The 18,841-nt window shown below is 38.9% G+C and overlaps 1 protein-coding gene across 1 annotated transcript; it reads right to left on the reverse strand.

Moving 5' to 3' along the window:
- Positions 1-7,536: 7,536 nt before the first annotated feature.
- On the reverse strand, positions 7,537-8,496 carry LOC141545399 (olfactory receptor 5J3-like). Its single transcript, XM_074272394.1, has one exon. It carries the CDS (start codon positions 8,494-8,496, stop codon positions 7,537-7,539), a length of 960 nt encoding a protein of 319 aa, XP_074128495.1.
- Between the last annotated feature and the right edge of the window lie 10,345 nt (positions 8,497-18,841).

The raw sequence follows: 18,841 nt of genomic DNA on the forward strand, positions 1-18,841 counted from the left end.
TTTCTGCTATATCATTCTCTGTGTATGCATCTCATCCTATAGACTAGGAACATGAGAGTTGGAATTGTTTTATTCTTTGTTTTTATATCTCCAGAACCTGGCAAGTGCTTCCTCGGTATAGAGTGAGTGATTAATAAGTGTTTAGTGATTGATTGCAGAGGGAGGCAAATAATAAGGGATGGAGAGATTGTTAGCATCCATGTTTCTCTTGGTCTTCCCTATTTTTACACTTTAATTAAGCTGTATAATTTTAAAAAATTTAAATTTATATTAATAGTTTTTATTTACCATATATATGCATGGGTAATTATACAGCATTGACAATTGCCAAACCTTTTGTTCTAATTTTCCCCCTCCCCCCCCAGAAGGTTGACCAATACATGTTAAATATGTTAGAGTATAAATTAAATACAATATATGTATACATGTCCAAACAGTTGTTTTATTGTACAAAAAAAATCGGACTTTGAAATAGTGTACAATTAGTCTGTGAAGGAAATCCAAAATTAAGCTGTATAATTTTAAACCATCAGGCAGGTACATTTTCTGAGAACAATTAATTAAAATTTTAAAAGTCATAAATACTGATGCTATAGGTAACTTTAAACTTCTATAATAGATCCTTCCTTGAAAAAAAGGGAAAGATAGGTTCTTCACTAATCAAGTCGTTCTATCTTGACCTATTGAATCTGACCTTCATTCAAACAGCCAGCATTTCTTAAGGGCTTAGTATGTACCAGGCACAGACTAGGCCTGGAGTTTCAAAGATATATAAACAGCCCCTATCCTAAAGGTGCACGTGAAATATTCTACCAGCTATAGTTTACTTGGGTAGATGGGGAAGCTGTTGAAAACTATTGAGGTAGAACACAAAGTCATACTGCTTCTCTAAAGTTAAAAAAGTGGCCAGGTCATCTGCTTATGATAAAGAAAGCTAGGTACTTCATAAGTGGCAGTTGAATGTTTGATTTACTCACTTTTTTACTTTACTTTGATTTGCTCACTTTTGTGCTTTCTCATCTGAATGTCTGTTGACCTCTTCCTTTTCCACTGATTCCAGTTGTCTTAGAGTGAGAATTCTGTATTCTGAAAATGAAAAATTACTGAAATTTTTTTTAAAATAGCAATTGTAATTGAGCATACCATTCATCTATAAAGCTCAAGTAATCAAAGGTGGTGGCACAGGCATCCTGAAATCAAGAAGTTATCCAGTGACAGTTTGTTTTTTAATGTCAATTGTTCAATAAAAACATTTTTTTAAACATGAATTTTAATTGAACACACCATTCATCTCTGAAGCAGAAACCTAAAGTGGTCAAACAAAGATGGTGGCACAGGCATCCTGAGACTCAAGCAGTTATCTAGTGACAATGTTTGTATTTTAATGAGGCAGTTGCTCACTTGAATCCTTGAGATTACAGAAACTTTCTTTTTCTCAACTACCTATGGATCTTCTTCACACAGCTGCCAATGGATTTTCCTCAAGTGTAGATAAGCCATATTCTTCACCTATTAGATAAACTTTAAGGATTACCTATTGCTTCGAAGATGAAATACACACTCCTCTGTTTGACTTTTAAGATCCTCCATCCTTGACCCTAAGCTGTCTTTTAAAAGTTTATTATATATTATTCCCTTCACTTTATGGTCCAGCCAAACTAGCCTTCGCTCTGTTATTTACACACAACATTCCATCTGTCCACTATGTTTATCTCTCCCTCACTGAAACTTTTTCTTTCAAGATACAACTCAAGCACCACCTTCCACATGAGGTCTTTGCTGTTTTTCTGAGTTTCTTGTGCCCTTCCTCCCTTGATGTTGTTCACTTGTCTTCAGTCATGACTCTTTGTGACACCATTTGGGATTTTCTTGTCAAAAATACTGGAGTGGTTTGCCATTTCCTTCTCCAACTCATTTGACAGATGAGGAAACTGAGCCAGACAAGATAGAATGACTTTCCCAGAGTCCCACAGCCTGGCAATCCTGTCCATTGAACCACTTAACTGTCCTATGCTCTTTCCCTAACTAGTTTTGATTTTGTATTTATTCTATATATATACTTATATATGTACAGGTTGTTTCCCTACTTGAAATGTAAACTCCTTGAGGGAAAAATTGTTATTTTTTTTCTTTGTAACTCCAGTGCCTGAGGGGTAACAAGCTTTAAAATATAGTTTGGACCCCCTTTATTTTACAGATGAAGAAACTGAGAAAGCAGAGGTGCCTTATCTAATTTATAATTGGATAGAATAGTTAGTATGTGATTGACCCTGGGTCCAAGCTCAGCTCTTTTGATTTCTAATTTAGTCCTGCTTCTACTATATCCAGCTCCCTTCCTTTTGTGATATTCCTTAAGCTGTTCAATTTTGGCAATGATATCTACTAGATTTATTTGTCTTGCCAACGACCATCTCCATCACTCTATATGTCCTTCTAATGTGTCTTTAAAATTTAAGATATTCATTACAAAGAAAGAATGAGATAGATGGGAACTAAATTCTCAGGAACCACAATCAGCATTTTTGTTATGAAGCATTTTTTATGAAGTTGATTGCATTATTTTTAAAAATTTTATTTATTTATAATTTTTTGACAGTATATATGCATGAGTAATTTTTTTTATAACATTATCCCTTGTATTCATTTTTCCAAATTATCCCCCCCTCCCTCTACTCCCTCCCCCCGGTGACAGGTAATCCCATACATTTTACATGTGTTACAATATAACCTAGATACAATATATGTGTGTAAATCCCATTTTCTTGTTGCACATTAAGTATTAGATTCCGAAGGTATAAGTAACCTGGGTAGATAGACAGTAGGATTGCACTATTTTTTAACCATTATGATTTTTGTTTTCAGTTGAGATATAGGGGATTCTAGAATTCTTTCTGTTTTCATTGTTGTAGTTACTATGTAGTTTTTTCTTGTCTCTACTTTTGCTCTGCATCATTTCCTATAGATCTGTTCTTATTGTGGTATAAGAAAGAAGTTTATATTCAGTAGGTGTCAACTAGTGAACTGAGAATTGGATTTGGAGAGAAGAAGCCCTGCATTCAAATTCAGCATCAGATATTTTCTAGTTATATGATCCTGGATGAGTCATTTAATCTGTCACAGGTTTGTTGTTAAATGAGAAGATATGTATAAAGTGCTTTTTAAATCTTGACTCACATTTGAGAAGTGGATGTCAGTGCAATTTTCTTCCAAGTATGATTTTGGTGGCTATATTATTATTTCCCATAGAACTAACTTGAGAACATGAGGCTTAGTCTTAGGACATATAGACATGTATCTTCTCTTCTGCACAACAACATTATCTCACTCCTTGGCAACCATTTAAAGGGCATCCTAGTTTGGAAATAAAGAAGGCTTCAAAAGAGAGGCTGTTTCATTCAGAGTGGTCTCCTACTTAGGGCCTCTAGTTTCATTCCTTTTCTACTTCAATCAGAAGCCATTTATATAAATGCTCCCAAACCCCTATGGGGCTAAAGATCGACTGGCTATGAAGAGACCTGAGCTTGAAATGAACTCAAGGGTAGTCCCTGATATGAACATCCATTAGGGATAGAGGCTGGACTTGTGCTTTCATTGATACCCGGGACTTTCGGATGAGGAGACTCATCATTACCAATGTAAGTTCTAACCTTCTCTGGAATCTACAGTCTTTTGTGCTTATTTATTTTTTTATTTTAAAATTTCAGTAGTATTTCATTTTTCCAATTATATGTAAAATTTTTTTTCAACATTCATTTTTGTAAGATTTTGAATTCTAATTATTTTTCCAAATATATGTAAAAAAAATTTCAACATTCATTTTTGTAAGATTTTGAGTTCTAATTTTTTTCCCTCTCTTCTTTACCTTCCCCCTCCCCAAGACAGCAAGTAATCTATGTTATACATAGACAATCATTTTAAACATATTTCCATATTAGTCAAATTGTGAAAGAAATCAGAACAAAAGGGAAAAACCATGAGAAAGAAAGAAAGAGCAAATTAGAAAAAGGTGAACATAGTATTCATAGTTCGTTGTTTGTGGATGACATTTTCTATCCCAAGCCTGTTGGAATTGTCTTGGATCACTGAATTAAGGTGAAGAGCTAAGTCTATCTTACTTGATCATTGTTAGAATGTTGCTGTTACCGTATACAATGTTTTCCTGGTTCTGCGTGCTTCACTCAGCATCAGTTCATGTAAGTCTTTTTGGGTTTTCTGACATCAGCCTGCTCATTATTTCTGATAAAACAATAATTGGAATTCCATCTTAAGGAATTAACTGTCTTGGACATTGAGAAGTTAGCTGACTTATCCTGGATCTCAGCCAATGTGTCAGGGATAGAGTCTGAACCCATCACTTTACTCCCTGTTCTGTGAGATGACTTGTGTATCAAATGTCTCTTATCACTGCTTACTGTAATTATCAGATGTCCCTTTTTCTTCTGGTACGTGCAACTTAGGGGAATTGCAGCCACTCCCAAACAATTTCAAAGGAGATTTAGCGACCTCTTAGAGAATGCTGAGGGGCAATGTGCCAACACAGTAAATATAAAATATCATAAAGGAAGCTTTTGGTCATGGGTCAGGTCCTGCTCTGGCTGGTGGAAACTCCCTTTGATGGAAGCTGAAAACCTTGAAGTGAGGCTTGGTGCTTGGACCACTCTAATGGCCTCTTTCAACTTTTGTGACTCAGAGGAAAGTGTCTTGGACCTGGTCATCTAGGTCATTTCTCTGATGGGTCAGTGAGCTGTCAGTCTGGGGTGTCTAGGTCGGTAGATGAAGCTCACCTTGAACCTGAATACCAAGTCACTTTTCCTGCAGACCTCTGGAGTGGATGAGTCAGAATGACTCCTCACTGAGGCTGTAAAACACCCTCAAACACAATTCTTGTTCAAGAAAGCGCTGCCTGGCTTTTATTGACTTGTGTTTGACTTTTGGAGACTTCTCTGGGTGTGTCTCAATGGGAAATGGTTGAAGGAGAAAGGGTTTAACTGGTACAGAGCAGCTGATCAACCGGATTTACAAAGTAATAAATTTGCACACAGACATTCAGGCAGACAAGCAGGCCAGGGTGTCACTTTTAAAGTTTAATTTTTATTGCTGTCCTTTATTTGACATCACTTTTATTTTTGAGTTTCTCCTACCTCCCAACTCCTTCTTTACATAACAAGCTATACCTTGTAAATTAAAAAAAAGGTGGGACAGTAAAATAATGAAAAAAACATTGAGCAAAACTAGTCAACAGGCCAACAAGTCTGCTAGCTCTCTATCCATTCTCTCTTAATCTCTCCTCTCTTATCTCTTACTGTCTCTGATGTCTCTCACACCCACATGCCTTCCCCCCCCCCCACACTTTTGCTTGCCTATTCTATTTCTGAACTGTGAACTTCTCCTGGTTTCCCACTTCAAAGCTACATGTATATAAAACTAAATTGCTAGCTATGAGGTCATATAAGCAGGAAGGGCTGCATTTATGTATAAAACACACTTTATCTACAAAGTTCAGCCCTCCTTAATTCCTCAATCAAGAAACAATATTGCTAACCAGGGGTTTTCCAGCCTCTGCTTGAAGAAAGCCCATCATGTCAAAATCTCCTGTCTTTTCACCCTCCTGGTTGCCTTCTTCCAAATGGGCTTTCCTTCCCTGTTCTCCTCTCCTATAGACAAGGAAACTGAAATCCAAAGATTTGACTTATTGGAGGAAGATCAGCCCTGCCATAGGTGGGAAAAAAGCAGAAGTCACATCTAAGTTTCCTGACTTTAAGTTCAATGCTCTTTCCACTTCTCTGAGTTTTCTTTCAAGATCTGTTCTAATCTGGATATAAAATGTCGAAGGAGAAGGGGCAAGAGGGACCCAATATGATTTCATTTATGTCTTAAACCATCTAAGGTTGACTGAGTTGACTTTTCATAAAAATTCAAGCTACAATTCAGCAAGTATATTCATGAGTCATTTATTAAGCACTTATTATGTGTCAGACACTGTGCTAAGCACTGGAAGGTACATGGAAGTTTTCTTTTCCTACTCAGACCATCTACAAGGAAGCCCTTTTATTACATTTCATTTTAAAGATGTATTGATACCTTTTGTTTTTATACTTTACATATTTCTTTATAGGTGGTATAATAGATGGTGGAATCAGAAAGATCTGAGTTAAAAATCTAGTCTCAGATACTTCCTAGTTGTGTGACCCTGGGCAAGTTACTAAATTCTTCTTGCCTCAGTTTCCTCATCTGTAAAATGAGCTGAAGAAGAAAATGGCAAACCCCTCCAGTATCTTTGCTAAGAAAACCCCAAATGGGGCACAAAGAGTGTCCATCTTGATCGAAATGATTCAAAAACAACAACAGAGTAAATTATACAAAGAAGACCAATCAACGCAGAGAGTGTCTAATAATGCATGTAGTATTTTACACCCATTGTCACCTTGTCACCCTTTTCTCTCTAGGGAGGAGGAAGATATTTTTCATCATTTTAATTAATGAGATAAGGCTTTTAAAGAGAAAAGTTTCTATTCAAGAAAGGCAGCTCAAGACTGTGCTATTCTCTAGCCCTAGCACAGAGTAGTTTTTGTTTTTAACTTTCTTGAGTTGGAGCTTCATGTTGAAACGTTATAATCATAGATATTCAAAGCAATTCAAACAAAGCCTGAAAAATACAGGAAACACAGAAATATAGAGACTGAAGACTTAGATTACAGTCCGAGCTCTGCTTTTTCTTCTCATTGTTGCTTCACCCTGTGTCTCAATTTACGTGTCTTCCCTATCTATAAACTACAAAGGTTAGCCTATATAAATTCTGTGATTTCTTCCAACTTCAAATCTATGTTATCACCTCATTTCCTAGTAAGGGTGAGAGAAGTCCTTAATCTCTAGTTTTTGCTACTACCCACAACTGATGCTTTGTGAGTTTGAATGCCTTCTATTCATTCAACAAAAATTCACTGTGTTTATACAATATGTCCTAACCATTGTACTAAGTTCAAGGACAAAGGTGCTCACTATTTTTGTATCATGGATTCCTTTGGCAGTCAGTCTGGTGAACCCTTTCTCAGAATAATATTTTTAAATGCATAAATATATAGGATGCTAAAGGAAACCAATTATATTGAAGTAGACACAATGATTTTTTTTATTCTGGTTACATATGGGTCTGGAAGGGTGAAAGGTGAGAAGTGGGACATTTGTCAGCCTGTCCTCCATCATTAGTGTTCACTGTTTACTGTATTTCTGAGCAGATAGCGTTTCTATCCTACATCCTTTTCCATCTGTAGTCTCTTCTGCCATTCATTCCATTAGGGGGGATTCTGTCATCTGGTCTAGAAGGTATTGAAAGGAGAGAAGTGGGCATTTGTCCCGTCTGTCTTCAGTTGGCATCTCTTTACAATTCCTCATGAGAGTTTCCATTCAGCATCCTTCCCCATTTGTACTCTCTTCTATCATCCACCTCCATTAGTTGTGTTTGAGGACTGGGCTGAACCAGTGATGGACCTTGGAAGGTACCCCCCTTCCACTATTCCTTCCACAGCCCAACAAGCCTTAGCGGGGGAAGACATTGACCTGCAGCCTCCTGCGAAGGGCATCCTTTACCTCCTTATTGCGGAGGCTGTAAATAAAAGGGTTAAGCATAGGGATGATGATGGTGTAGAAGACTGAGACTATCTGGCCATCTCTGCCACTATCATTCCCATGGGGCTGGACATATGTGAAAACCACGGTGCCATAGAAAATGGCAATGGCCAGGAAATGGGAGGCACATGTAGAAAGTGCCTTTTCCCTTCCAGCTGCTGAGCGCATGCGCCCAATGGCCACCAGGACCAGGCTATAGGAAATGAGAATGATGGAGGCAGGCAGAAGAGTAACCAAGGCAGAGAAAATATAGAGGATGTTGCCTGCTCTGGCGGTGTCTGCGCATGCCAGGCGGAGTAATGGGGGGATGTCACAGAAGTAATGGGTGACTTCATTGGGTCCACAAAAGGGCAAGACAAAAACGTTTCCTGTCTGGATGATGGAATTAGCCCCGCCGAACCCGTAGGAGGCAGCCACCAGCTGGAGGCAGGTGGCTTTGGTCATGACAGAAGAATAATGGAGAGGCTGGCAGATAGCCATGAAGCGGTCATAGGCCATGGCAGCCAGAAGGAAGCTCTCAGTCGTCACGTGGATCACAAAGAAGGTCAGCTGGATCACACAACCGGCAAATGAGATGGATTTGTCAGTGGCTAAAAAGTTGACCAAGAGTTTGGGGGTGACCACAGACGAGTAGCAAATGTCAAGGAAAGAGAGGATGCTGAGGAAGAAGTACATGGGACTATGAAGACGGGAGTCGATGTAGATTAGGGTCATCATGCCCATGTTGCCCAACACAGTCATGGCATAGATCAGCAGGAAGATGAAGAAAAACAACGTCTGCAGGTCTGCATACTCAGAGAAGCCCAACAAGATAAACCGGGTTACTGGTGTAAAGTTGCCACTGGCAAGAGCTATCTCTCCAGGAGTCATCTGCAGAATGATAATCGACAGCCATTGAATCAATTAATCATTACAACACAGCCTCTATTGTGCAGAGAAGTAATCTAGTAGTAGAAAGAGCACTGGCCTGGAGTCAGGAGAAGTAGCTATATGCTACTTGTGTGATTTATTTTTATTTTATTTTTTTGCTGAGGCACTAGGGGTTAAGTGACTTGCCCAGGGTCACACAGCTAAGTGTCTGAGACCAGATTTGAACTGGGGTCCTCCTGAATTCAAGGCTGGTGCTCTATCCACTGCGCCACCTGGCTGCCCCTAGTTGTGTGATTTTTAAGCCTCATTTTCCTCATCTTTAAATTGGAAATCATGAAACCTGTGGTACTAGTCCCACAGAATTGTTTGGAGATTAAAATGATAAATGTCAACTGATTGACAGACCTTAAAAAGGATTCTCTAAACATCTATAATGATGAGGAGGAGGAGGAAGAGGAGGGCAGTATAGTGAATTGAAAACCAGCTTTGGATGACCTAGTTTTGATACATAATTGTTGGGATGCTGAGCCAATCAACTCTTGATGTATCAAGATTCTCTCTGACAATAAGTACAAGAGCATCTATATAGCATAGATGCAAATTTACACACAAATAGAGGGAACTCTCTTAAGGTTTGGGGCCCCTCCACTCCATTTTTTTTCTTATTGTTAACCATATGACTCAGTAGAATCGTTAGTAGTGACCAAAAAAACCCAAGTATGGCCAGTATTAGTTTGGGCTTCACCCCATACAGCCTTCCTCTTTCCTACCTTAGATTGCTAATTATGCAAACGAATGAATGAGTGAATGCAAAAGCCTGTATTAAGCACATATGGCAGCCATTGTGATGGACACTGTAAATACAAATATAAAAAGGAGAAGTCATTGCCTTCCAGAAGTTTACATTTTAATGAAAGAGACAACACCTATAGGGGAGTGGTGAATAAGGAATTTTGGTTGGGGAAATCACCGGGATGGTTCCTGGAACCATAGGTTAGTTGATTTACATGTCCACTTTAGGATCAAAGGTAGTGTGAATTTGATTACTAGAGCAAAAATGGAACTCGGGGTGGGGACTAAGGTAATAAAGAACTAGAAAGGATGTGAATCATGGTCTGCGATAGGGTCACATAAATACAGTGGCTTAGTGGCTAATTAACACAGCTCCGCTCAGAGGGGTCATTCCAAAGAAGAACAGATTATCTCCCTCATAAATTGAGACCATGATTTCTGGAGATCAGGTTCAGAGTTCTATTCCGGATACGGAACAGTGGGGACATAAACAGAGCTCATTGTTTGCTGGGGCAAGTTTCTTCTTCACTTCTCTGGGCCTCAGTTTCCTCATCTATGACATAGAGGAAGGGTAGCCTAGAAACTTTGTGTAATCCTATTTGAATCTGAATTATGATTCAGTGTTTTCCCTAAAAACAAGACTAAAGTCACACAGTATAGAGAGAGCGAAATCCAATTTGAAGATAGGACACCTGAGTTCTTGTCCTAGAATCTGCCACCTCTTTTTTCTGAGTCTCGGCCAGTATTGATTAAGCACCTTCTCTGTGCTCTGCACTGTTATAAGAACTGAGGATTCAAAAAAAGGCAACACACCAATGAAACCCCCACCCCCCAAAATCCAACAACCCAGTTCCTGCTGTCAAGGAACTCCCAGTCTATTGGGGAAATATACATGCTGCTCTGTACAAATTGAATATTGGACTTGAACGGAGACTTGTGGGAAGCCAGGGAAATAATGGGGAGGAAAGAAGAAAAGGGAGTATTCACTGACATGGGAGATAACCAATGAAAATGCTGAAAATTGGGAGATAGAATGTCTTGTTTGAGGAAGACTAAGGAAGCCCAAATCACTGGACCGTAGACTATGTGGGGAAGAACCAAGTGTAAAAAGACTAAAAAGGTAGAAAGAGGCTAGTGTAAAAATATAACAATCATATTTGATCCTGAAGGTAATAGAGAACCACTGGAGTTTATTGGGGGAAAAAAAATTAGGGATGATGTGGTCAGGTGTGTGTTTGCTTTATGAAGATCAATTTATTACCTGAATGGAGAATGGACTGGATGAATGGCTTCCTTCCCCACCCAGGATGGAGGCAATGTCAAAGTAGAGAAGGAAGTGTGTATAAGATATTTTGATGGTGGAGTCAAGAGGAATTAGCAACTGTTTGATTATGGGGAGGTGAGAAACAGTGAGGAATTGAAGACAACACCTGGGTTTTGAACTTACAGGGAGGATGGTGGTGCCCTTGATAGAATAGGGAAGTTAGGGAGAGGGGAAGGTTTCTGAAAAAAGCCAGTCAATGGATTTAGTTTCGGGTGACTACAAAGAGCTAGTATGACTTTTTACTAGATAACATGTGAAGTTCCTCCCTACTATATGCTCCTCTGAATCTATAAAAATTCAAATTCTTTGTTCCTGTCTTCCACACACATATCCAGTGTAAGCCTCTATGTCTCTCACACTGGTTGATCAGAAGAGATGGATCTGATTAAATAAATATACACTAAGATCATATTCCCTAAAGGTTAGTGATTTTGTATCAGGGGATTTAGGATTTATAGAACACCTTCAAGGAGAGTAGATCTGGCTTGTGCTATGGCCAGGAATATAGGATAGCATCAGGATACTAAAGTCTCTCATTGAAAAAACCATGGAGTTGACCCTAACTTCTTTTAGGCTCTGTCCATGAAGCAGAAGTTCTGATGGAATCTGATTAAAACAAAACAAAACAACTTTATGTCCAAGCTAGTTTTAGATTTATTGTTTGAGAACCAGTTTTGTTATCCTCAGAGAACTTAATGGCCAGGTTGCTTGTTCAGTGGGGATTCTATCCATCATAGTACCTCTTGAAGATCATCTCCCAAGTTTTAGAACCCATTGGTTATGATGTATAATTTCAGTGAAATTACAAATCTTTAAAAAATTGAATGCACAGGTAAAAAGGTATGATTTGAACCCAGGTTCTTTAGCTGTTGCACCTAGGAAAGTTTTATTTCTGATGCTGATAGTTCTTTTATAAACACCATCAGAAATTACCTCAATTGTCGAGGGGCTCAGAGGCTCCTTTATAGTGGTTACTAGAATGAAGAATTCAGAGAGGTGGCGGGTTTGGAAGAATGGTTTCATTACCTGGAAGACCTTGTCCCAATTGTCCCCAAATCCACTGTACTCATTTTTGGCTGCTAACATTGGTCCCATCGCCTGATATATCCTTTCTCTCCTCCATTACTCCTGTGTTTCATTTCCTTCAGACCCAGTTACATATTTGTTGTACATATTTGAGCCTACCAGTCTACTTGACTTCTGTCTTCACTTTGAGATACTGTAAGTCTCTACCCTTCATTTGGTAATTCCTGATTTATGGACCCCGTTGACCACCCTACAGGGTCCCCCACTTCGATTTGCTCATTCCTGAGTGAATCCCTCTTCTCAATTCAAATTCTCTATTTCTGTTCCAGGCCTGATGAGGAGTTCCAGAGCAAAACCTGACATTACATTTTCACTCACCACACATTCATAGTGCACAATCTCTACTTGATCTTCAGTGTAGCTCAACCATCCTGCTGCTCCATCTTTACTGATTCCTTATCTCATCCCCATGGTAACTTGCAAGCTCTCAGGCAACCACTCACTCTTTCTCCTCCTCACTTGCCTGCACCTACAGCAGATGTTCTGGCCTCCTAATTCATTAAGATGCTTGAGGCCATTTCAAAGAAAGTTCAGTCTTGTGTCAGTAACATGGAATCGATGCCTTTATCTAAGTTACTGATGAAAATGTTAAACCTTATGGGGCTCTGCACAGATCTTTGGAGCACATCCCTGGAGACCTTCTGAGTTGACATCTACCCATTAATGACAACTACTCTCTGAGTATGGACCTTCAAACAGCTCAAATTTCACCTACCCTACAGCTCTCCAGCTTTTCCCTAAAATAACATGATAGCCATTATCAAATGCTTTGCTAAAATCTAGGTAAATTGTATCTGAAGCATTTCCCTAATTGACTAGTCTAATAACTGTCAAAAAGAAATAAGGTTAGGCTGGTATAATCTATTTCCAGATCTGCCTTAACTTCAGCCTCTTTGTCTTACTTTCTGACTCCAGTCTTGTTGGATATTTTCATCTGGATTTCTTTCTTCCCATTCCCTCATGATCAGACTCTACAATCAGATCAGCTGACATTTATCAAGTAGAGATTCTAAAGGAAATGTATGAATGAAAAAGCATTTATGAAGCCTGTACTACGTGCTAAATATCGGGTTTACAAATCCAAAAAGGAACATACCCTCTAACCTCAAGGAGGATATTTTAAAGGGGAGACAGCAAACATATCTCTTTATTTTGAAGCAGCTCTAAGTGTTGGGAATTTTTTTTACATTCATAATGTGTCCTTTGCCACTTCCATCTACTGTTTCCATCACCTTCTCTGTCCTTTGGAATCAAGTAGAAGTCTAAGCCCTCTTAAAGGTAATATCTCTTCAGACACTTGAAGATACTTAGCTTTTCTAAAATAAACATCGCCATCTTCAATCAGTCCTTGTGAAAATGGTCTTGTCTTCTCATTACCCTTGTCATCTTTATTTTTAAGCTTTTCAGAGTCTTTCATAGAATGTTATATCTAACACTCAAATCTCTACTCCAGATGTGGAGCTTGTTTTCCTGGAGTCCCCAGTTAGGCTCTTCATATGATTTCATATAGGAGCATAGATTTAGAGCAGGCGTCCTTAAAATGGGGTTCTGGGAACTTGTTTTAAAAAACTTTTTGACAACTATATTTGAATAGAATTGGCTTTCTTTGTAATATTGTAGATTTTGTGTTATGCATTTAAAAGCCTTCTGAGAAGGGGTTTGTAGGCTAAGAATCCCTCATGGAGAGGTAGAAAGGACCTTAGAGATTGTGTAATCCAAACTCCTCCCTTTACAGATGAGCAAGTTTAAAAAATGATTGTTGAATAAGATGTCCCAGTATCACAGATAGTAAGCATCATAATCCAGGTCTCCTGGCTGCAGAGTCTGCTCTTTCTGTCCCACCACACTGTTTATGACAAACTACTACTATCTTTGGCTGCTTTACCTTCATTCTAGGCCAGACCATGGTCCTTCTGACTCCACAGGACTCATAAAGAGATGAAGATCAGATATCCAAAAGTGCTGTGTTGGGCGGATGGAGCCCTAGGCTGAGGAGAGGAATATTCAGGTTCTGACACTGCTGTAATCTGGGTTTACACTTAACTGCTTCAATTGGATCTTTGGAATGGAGTTAATTATTCCTTCTTTACTATCCTGAGAATTGTCAAAGGAGGGCTCGCTAGAGCAGTCAGCTTTTTTGTCTTCCCCACTGCTAGGGAAGCCTTAATTTCATTTACTTGGGAAGAGAAAGAAAATGGCCATCTGCTCACAAAATAAATAATTATGGGGGAATGTAGACAATATCACTTAGGAGGCAGCTAAATGGCACAGTGGAGGGAGTGCTGGACGAAAGACCTGGCTTCAGAAAATCTGCCTCAGGAAATTACTAGGTGATTCTGGGACAGTCACTGAGCCTCTTTCAACCTCACTTTCCCTATGGGTATATTAATAGCAACTATCCAATACAGTTGTTTTGAGGACTAAATGAAATAATGAAGTGCTTCTTTGCAAACCCTTAAAACCTATATAAATTCTGGCTAACAAACTAACCCTTGACTATTTGCTGCTTAATTTTTATTTAACATAGTAGTAAAGTTAATAATTATAACTATCATGAGATCTGTCCAATGATTGCTCTGACATTTGCTAGTCCTCAGCAAACTGTGAGTGGTTAGATTTTACAAAAAAATTACTACTTAGAGTCAAATTTTTATAGTTTTTCTCTTATTGACTCCTCAATATTTCTTACCAGTTCATCCATTTTCCTTATCAGGTACAATTTTAATCACTATGAGTATACATGTGTCATGAGGATTAAAGACTTGGATTATTTCCATGACCCTGAGTTGGGTTCTCCCTTACAATCTCAATTTCCCAATTATTTAATTAGTATTTAATGGTAATATTTAATTTGGGGGCAGCTAGGTGGACAATGGGTAGAGTACAATTATGGAAGAAGGAAGACATGGGTTTAAATGTGCCCTTAGATAGCTGTGTGACCCTGGGCAAGTCACTTAATCCTGTTTGCCTCAGTTTCTTCATCTGTAAAATGAATTGGAGAAGGAAATGGCCACCACTCCAGTATCTCTGCCAACACAACCCCCAAGGGTCATGAAGAGTTGGAAACAACTAATACAATTTAATTGTTTGTTGGCTGAGGTCATCATGATTTCATGCTTGTCAGCTATGCCTCTGAAAAATAATCTGAATGTTTTCTAGAAGCTCTTATTTTCTCTACAAATTTCCTTTGTATTAAGTCTATCCAATTTATGGTTCCATCTTCTTGAACTAGAAAACTAGCTCCCCACCATAATATATTATATTTCTGTCTATCTTCTCCAGGTGTGACTTCTCTCTAGGTGCTACTTTTTTTGCATACTTCCTCACTCAGGCCAGAAGGAAGAGTAGGAATATTCCTTACTCTTCTCTTATATTTCCAGATCTTTCACCAGCCATTGCTAAACAATCTCTCTTTTGTAGTATGGCCCATCCAGTTCTAGCACCCTGTCCTGTTCCATCTCCTTTCTCAAGGTTTCTGCTTCAAGATTTTCTTCTTTATCCCACTCCCAACATCTGTCCTTTCCTTTCCTTTCCTTTCCTTTCCTTTCCTTTCCTTTCCTTTCCTTTCCTTTCCTTTCCTTTCCTTTCCTTTCCTTTCCTTTCCTTTCCTTTCCTTTCCTTTCCTTTCCTTTCCTTTCCTTTCCTTTCCTTTCCTTTCCTTTCCTTTCCTTTCCTTTCCTTTCCTTTCCTTTCCTTTCCTTTCCTTTCCTTTCCTTTCCTTTCCTTTCCTTTCCTTTCCTGTCCTGTCCTGTCCTGTCCTGTCCTGTCCTGTCCTGTCCTGTCCTGTCCTGTCCTGTCCTGTCCTGTCCTGTCCTTTCCTGTCCTTTCCTTTCCTGTCCTTTCCTGTCCTTTCCTGTCCTGTCCTGTCCTGTCCTGTCCTGTCCTGTCCTGTCCTGTCCTTTCCTTTCCTGTCCTGTCCTTTCCTTTCCTGTCCTTTCCTTTCCTGTCCTTTCCTGTCCTTTCCTGTCCTGTCCTGTTTTATCAAAAACCCTTGACTTCCAGCTTATCAGCCTCCTCAACTCCCATGACTTGTGCCTCCATTCCATCTCAGTGACAGACAAGGATGGTCATACCTTTGATCTCACCATCCACTAACAAAGACTCTGAAATTCTTCTATTTGAGCATAATCTCCTATCTTTCCATTTCAATGTTCATCTATTCTTTATCTGCACCATAATTCTCCAGTCCCTTTGTTTCTTAGTGCTTTTTTGACTCATCACCCCATCTGGCTTCCCTTTCCTTCTTTTCCACTCCTAATTATTTAGTTAATTTGTTCAGCTCTGCACTATTTTCTCTTCAACCCCTGAAGCTGCCGCTTCATACTCTAAACTAGACCATCAGAGACTATGCTTGATGAGCTAAGACATTCAGCTCTATGTTCTCTGGAAGTATGGTGTTTTTTCTTCATTTTGGCCACTTTCTACCTATCCATACCAGTTCACTCTCTCATCTCACTTTCTATTTCTTGTTCTGAAAATTATAATCAAATCCACATCACCATTGCTTCTGGAAAGGCCATATCAATGGCCTACATTTTTGTTCACTCTTAGGCCATAATTCCCTTCTCTGGCTACCATTTACCTAAATCTGCTGTCCCTCCATTAGAATGCAAGCTCCTTGAGGGCAGGGATTGTCTTACACATTTGTATCTCGGTCTCTGAGCACTTAATCAGGGCTTAATAGTATAAACATTCACTGGTTTATTTATTCCTCTACTCTTTAATTGCTTTCCCCCTTAAATCATTCTGTTCATGCTACTATTATGGTATCCTCCTATACTGTTCATGCTTTGTTCAATCCTCCATCACCATCTGTCTCCTCTGCTGCTATGCATTGCTGGATGTCCCTGGAGGAAGTTACACGTTGCCTGTTACAAATTTATGTAATCTAATCTCCATTGGATCTTCAATACTTCCTTTTTCTCTAATTGGTTATTTCATTCTCCAAAGTTACTTTTCTAAATCTTTTCTATCCTCCCTACCCTTCTTGCATCGTCTTCTTTATCTCACCCCTTTCCTTTTTAGGGAAGAGCCTCACCTTCTACTTTACTGATAACATAAGAGCCATCCTTTGTGAGGTCTACCTCCTGCTTTATTTCATACTTCAAAAATTCTCTACATTATGAGTCCTTGAACTTTTAAAAAATACTTTGGTTTTTCAGTATAATTTCTTTCCTTCGCAATCTTATTCATTTTATTTTATGTATTTAAAAACTTTATTCTGAGAAGGGAAGGCTTCAGACTGCCAAAGGATTCCATGAAACAAACAAAAAAATTAGAACCCTAGCTCTACATTATTCCCATTCATTCTTCTGCTATTGTCTGAGAAAGAGATGGCCTTTTTCTTAGCCAAGGTCATTCCCTCTACTTGTGTTCTTGATCTCATACCTTTCTGACTCTTTTTGACCATTTATCTCTTTAATCACTTACTCTATTTTGTCTCTAATCTCTCTTTCACTGGCTTTTTCTTTGCTACCAACAAACAAGTCCAAGTCTCTCATCCTTAAAAATCCTTCACTTGGTGCTGCCATCTGCTCTAGTTTTCATCCTAAATATCTTTTTTCCTTTCACAGCTGAACTCTTCAAAAGGGTCTAAACTCATTTCTATTTCCTCACCTCCCACTCTTCAACCCTTTGCAATCTGCCTCTCAACCATCCTACCCCACTCAAGTGAGGATGCTTTGTCCAAGGTTACCAATACTCTCTTAGTGACTAATCCAGTGAACTTTTCTCAATCCTCACTCACCTTGACTTCTGTGCAATTTTCGACATTGTTGAGCACTCCACCTCCTACAAACTCCCTCACTGTGTTTTCTCAGTTCTCCTCCTAACAGTTTGGTCATTCCTTGATCACCATCTTTTTCTGGCCTACCAAATGTGGGCATCCTCAGAATCTCTATCCCAGGCTCCTTTTCTGTATTTGCACTCTCCCATTTGGTGACTCATTAGCTTCCATTATCATCAATTTTTAGCTAAATACAAATGCCTGACCTCTATATATCTGGCTCTGTCCCTGTGTGTGTGTGTTTATATGTATGTGTACCTATATGTGTGGGTACATACACACACACACACACACACACACACACACACACACACACACACACACATCTATATCTCTCTACCCCTTTACCTCTGCACTCTAGTCCTGAAAAGTCAACTGCCAGCTCTATACTTCCACTTAAATATACTATTGGTGTCTCAAGTTTAAAATGGAAATATTGTCTTTGTCACCCCAGATCGGTTCTTCTGAAAACTTCATTATTTCTGTTGAGGGTATCACCATCTTTCTAGGTTCCAAAGTTTGCAATTCTTCAGTTCTTTCTTCCTTATCATCCACTTCCTGTCAAATACTAAATCTTAATCCTCTATCATATCTATTCCTTTCTTTTCACCTTTCAGTAGCTGAGTTCATCATTTTTTTATTACCACTTTCCTAATCTATTGCAAATGCTTTCTAATTCTTTTTCCAGACTGCTTTTTATAGTCTTTTCTTTCTCAAATCCTTCCTCACCATATTTGCCAAACTGATTTTCCTAATACATAGATCTCACCACGTTGCCCTCATACTCAAACATCATCCCTCTTACCTTTAGGACATGGGCAGGGCTTTCAAAGTAACCAAAAATTTAAAGTGCAATATAAAAATGAGATTTTTTAATGAATGTTTCCATCTAAAAATAACTCCATCTTTCCCAGGTAAGCAAAGAAAAATGCAGTGAATAGAGTTCCAGATCTGAAGACGGGAAGTTTTGTCTTCCTAAGTTCAAATCAGACAGTTACTATCTGTGTGACCCTAGGCAAATCAGTTAGCCCCCATTTGCTTCAATTGCTCATCTGTAAAATGACCTGGAGAAATAATCCAACCAAGAAAACCCCAAGTGGAGTCTAAGGAGTTGGACATAACTGAAAACAAAAATGTCTAGCATAAATACAAAATCCTCAGCCTGCCATTTGCAGTTTTCTCCTGTCTTGTTTCCACCAACTTTTCCAGACTCATTTCTTATTACGTCCCTTAAAACATTCTTCATTTTAGTTAAATTGACCCGCTAGTTATTCTTATAAATGACGTCACGTTTCAGCTTTGTGATTCTCTTCACATGTGTTAACCCCCATCTAGAACTTTCTCCTTGCTCATCTCTC

Source organism: Sminthopsis crassicaudata, chromosome 6, assembly GCF_048593235.1.
Source record: "Sminthopsis crassicaudata isolate SCR6 chromosome 6, ASM4859323v1, whole genome shotgun sequence".
In the NCBI taxonomy this organism is placed as follows: domain Eukaryota; kingdom Metazoa; phylum Chordata; class Mammalia; order Dasyuromorphia; family Dasyuridae; genus Sminthopsis; species Sminthopsis crassicaudata.

Coding starts and splice junctions, on each gene's coding strand:
- LOC141545399 (XM_074272394.1), bottom strand. CDS start 8,496: ATGACTCCTGGAGAGATAGCTCTTGCCAGTGGCAACTTTACACCAGTA.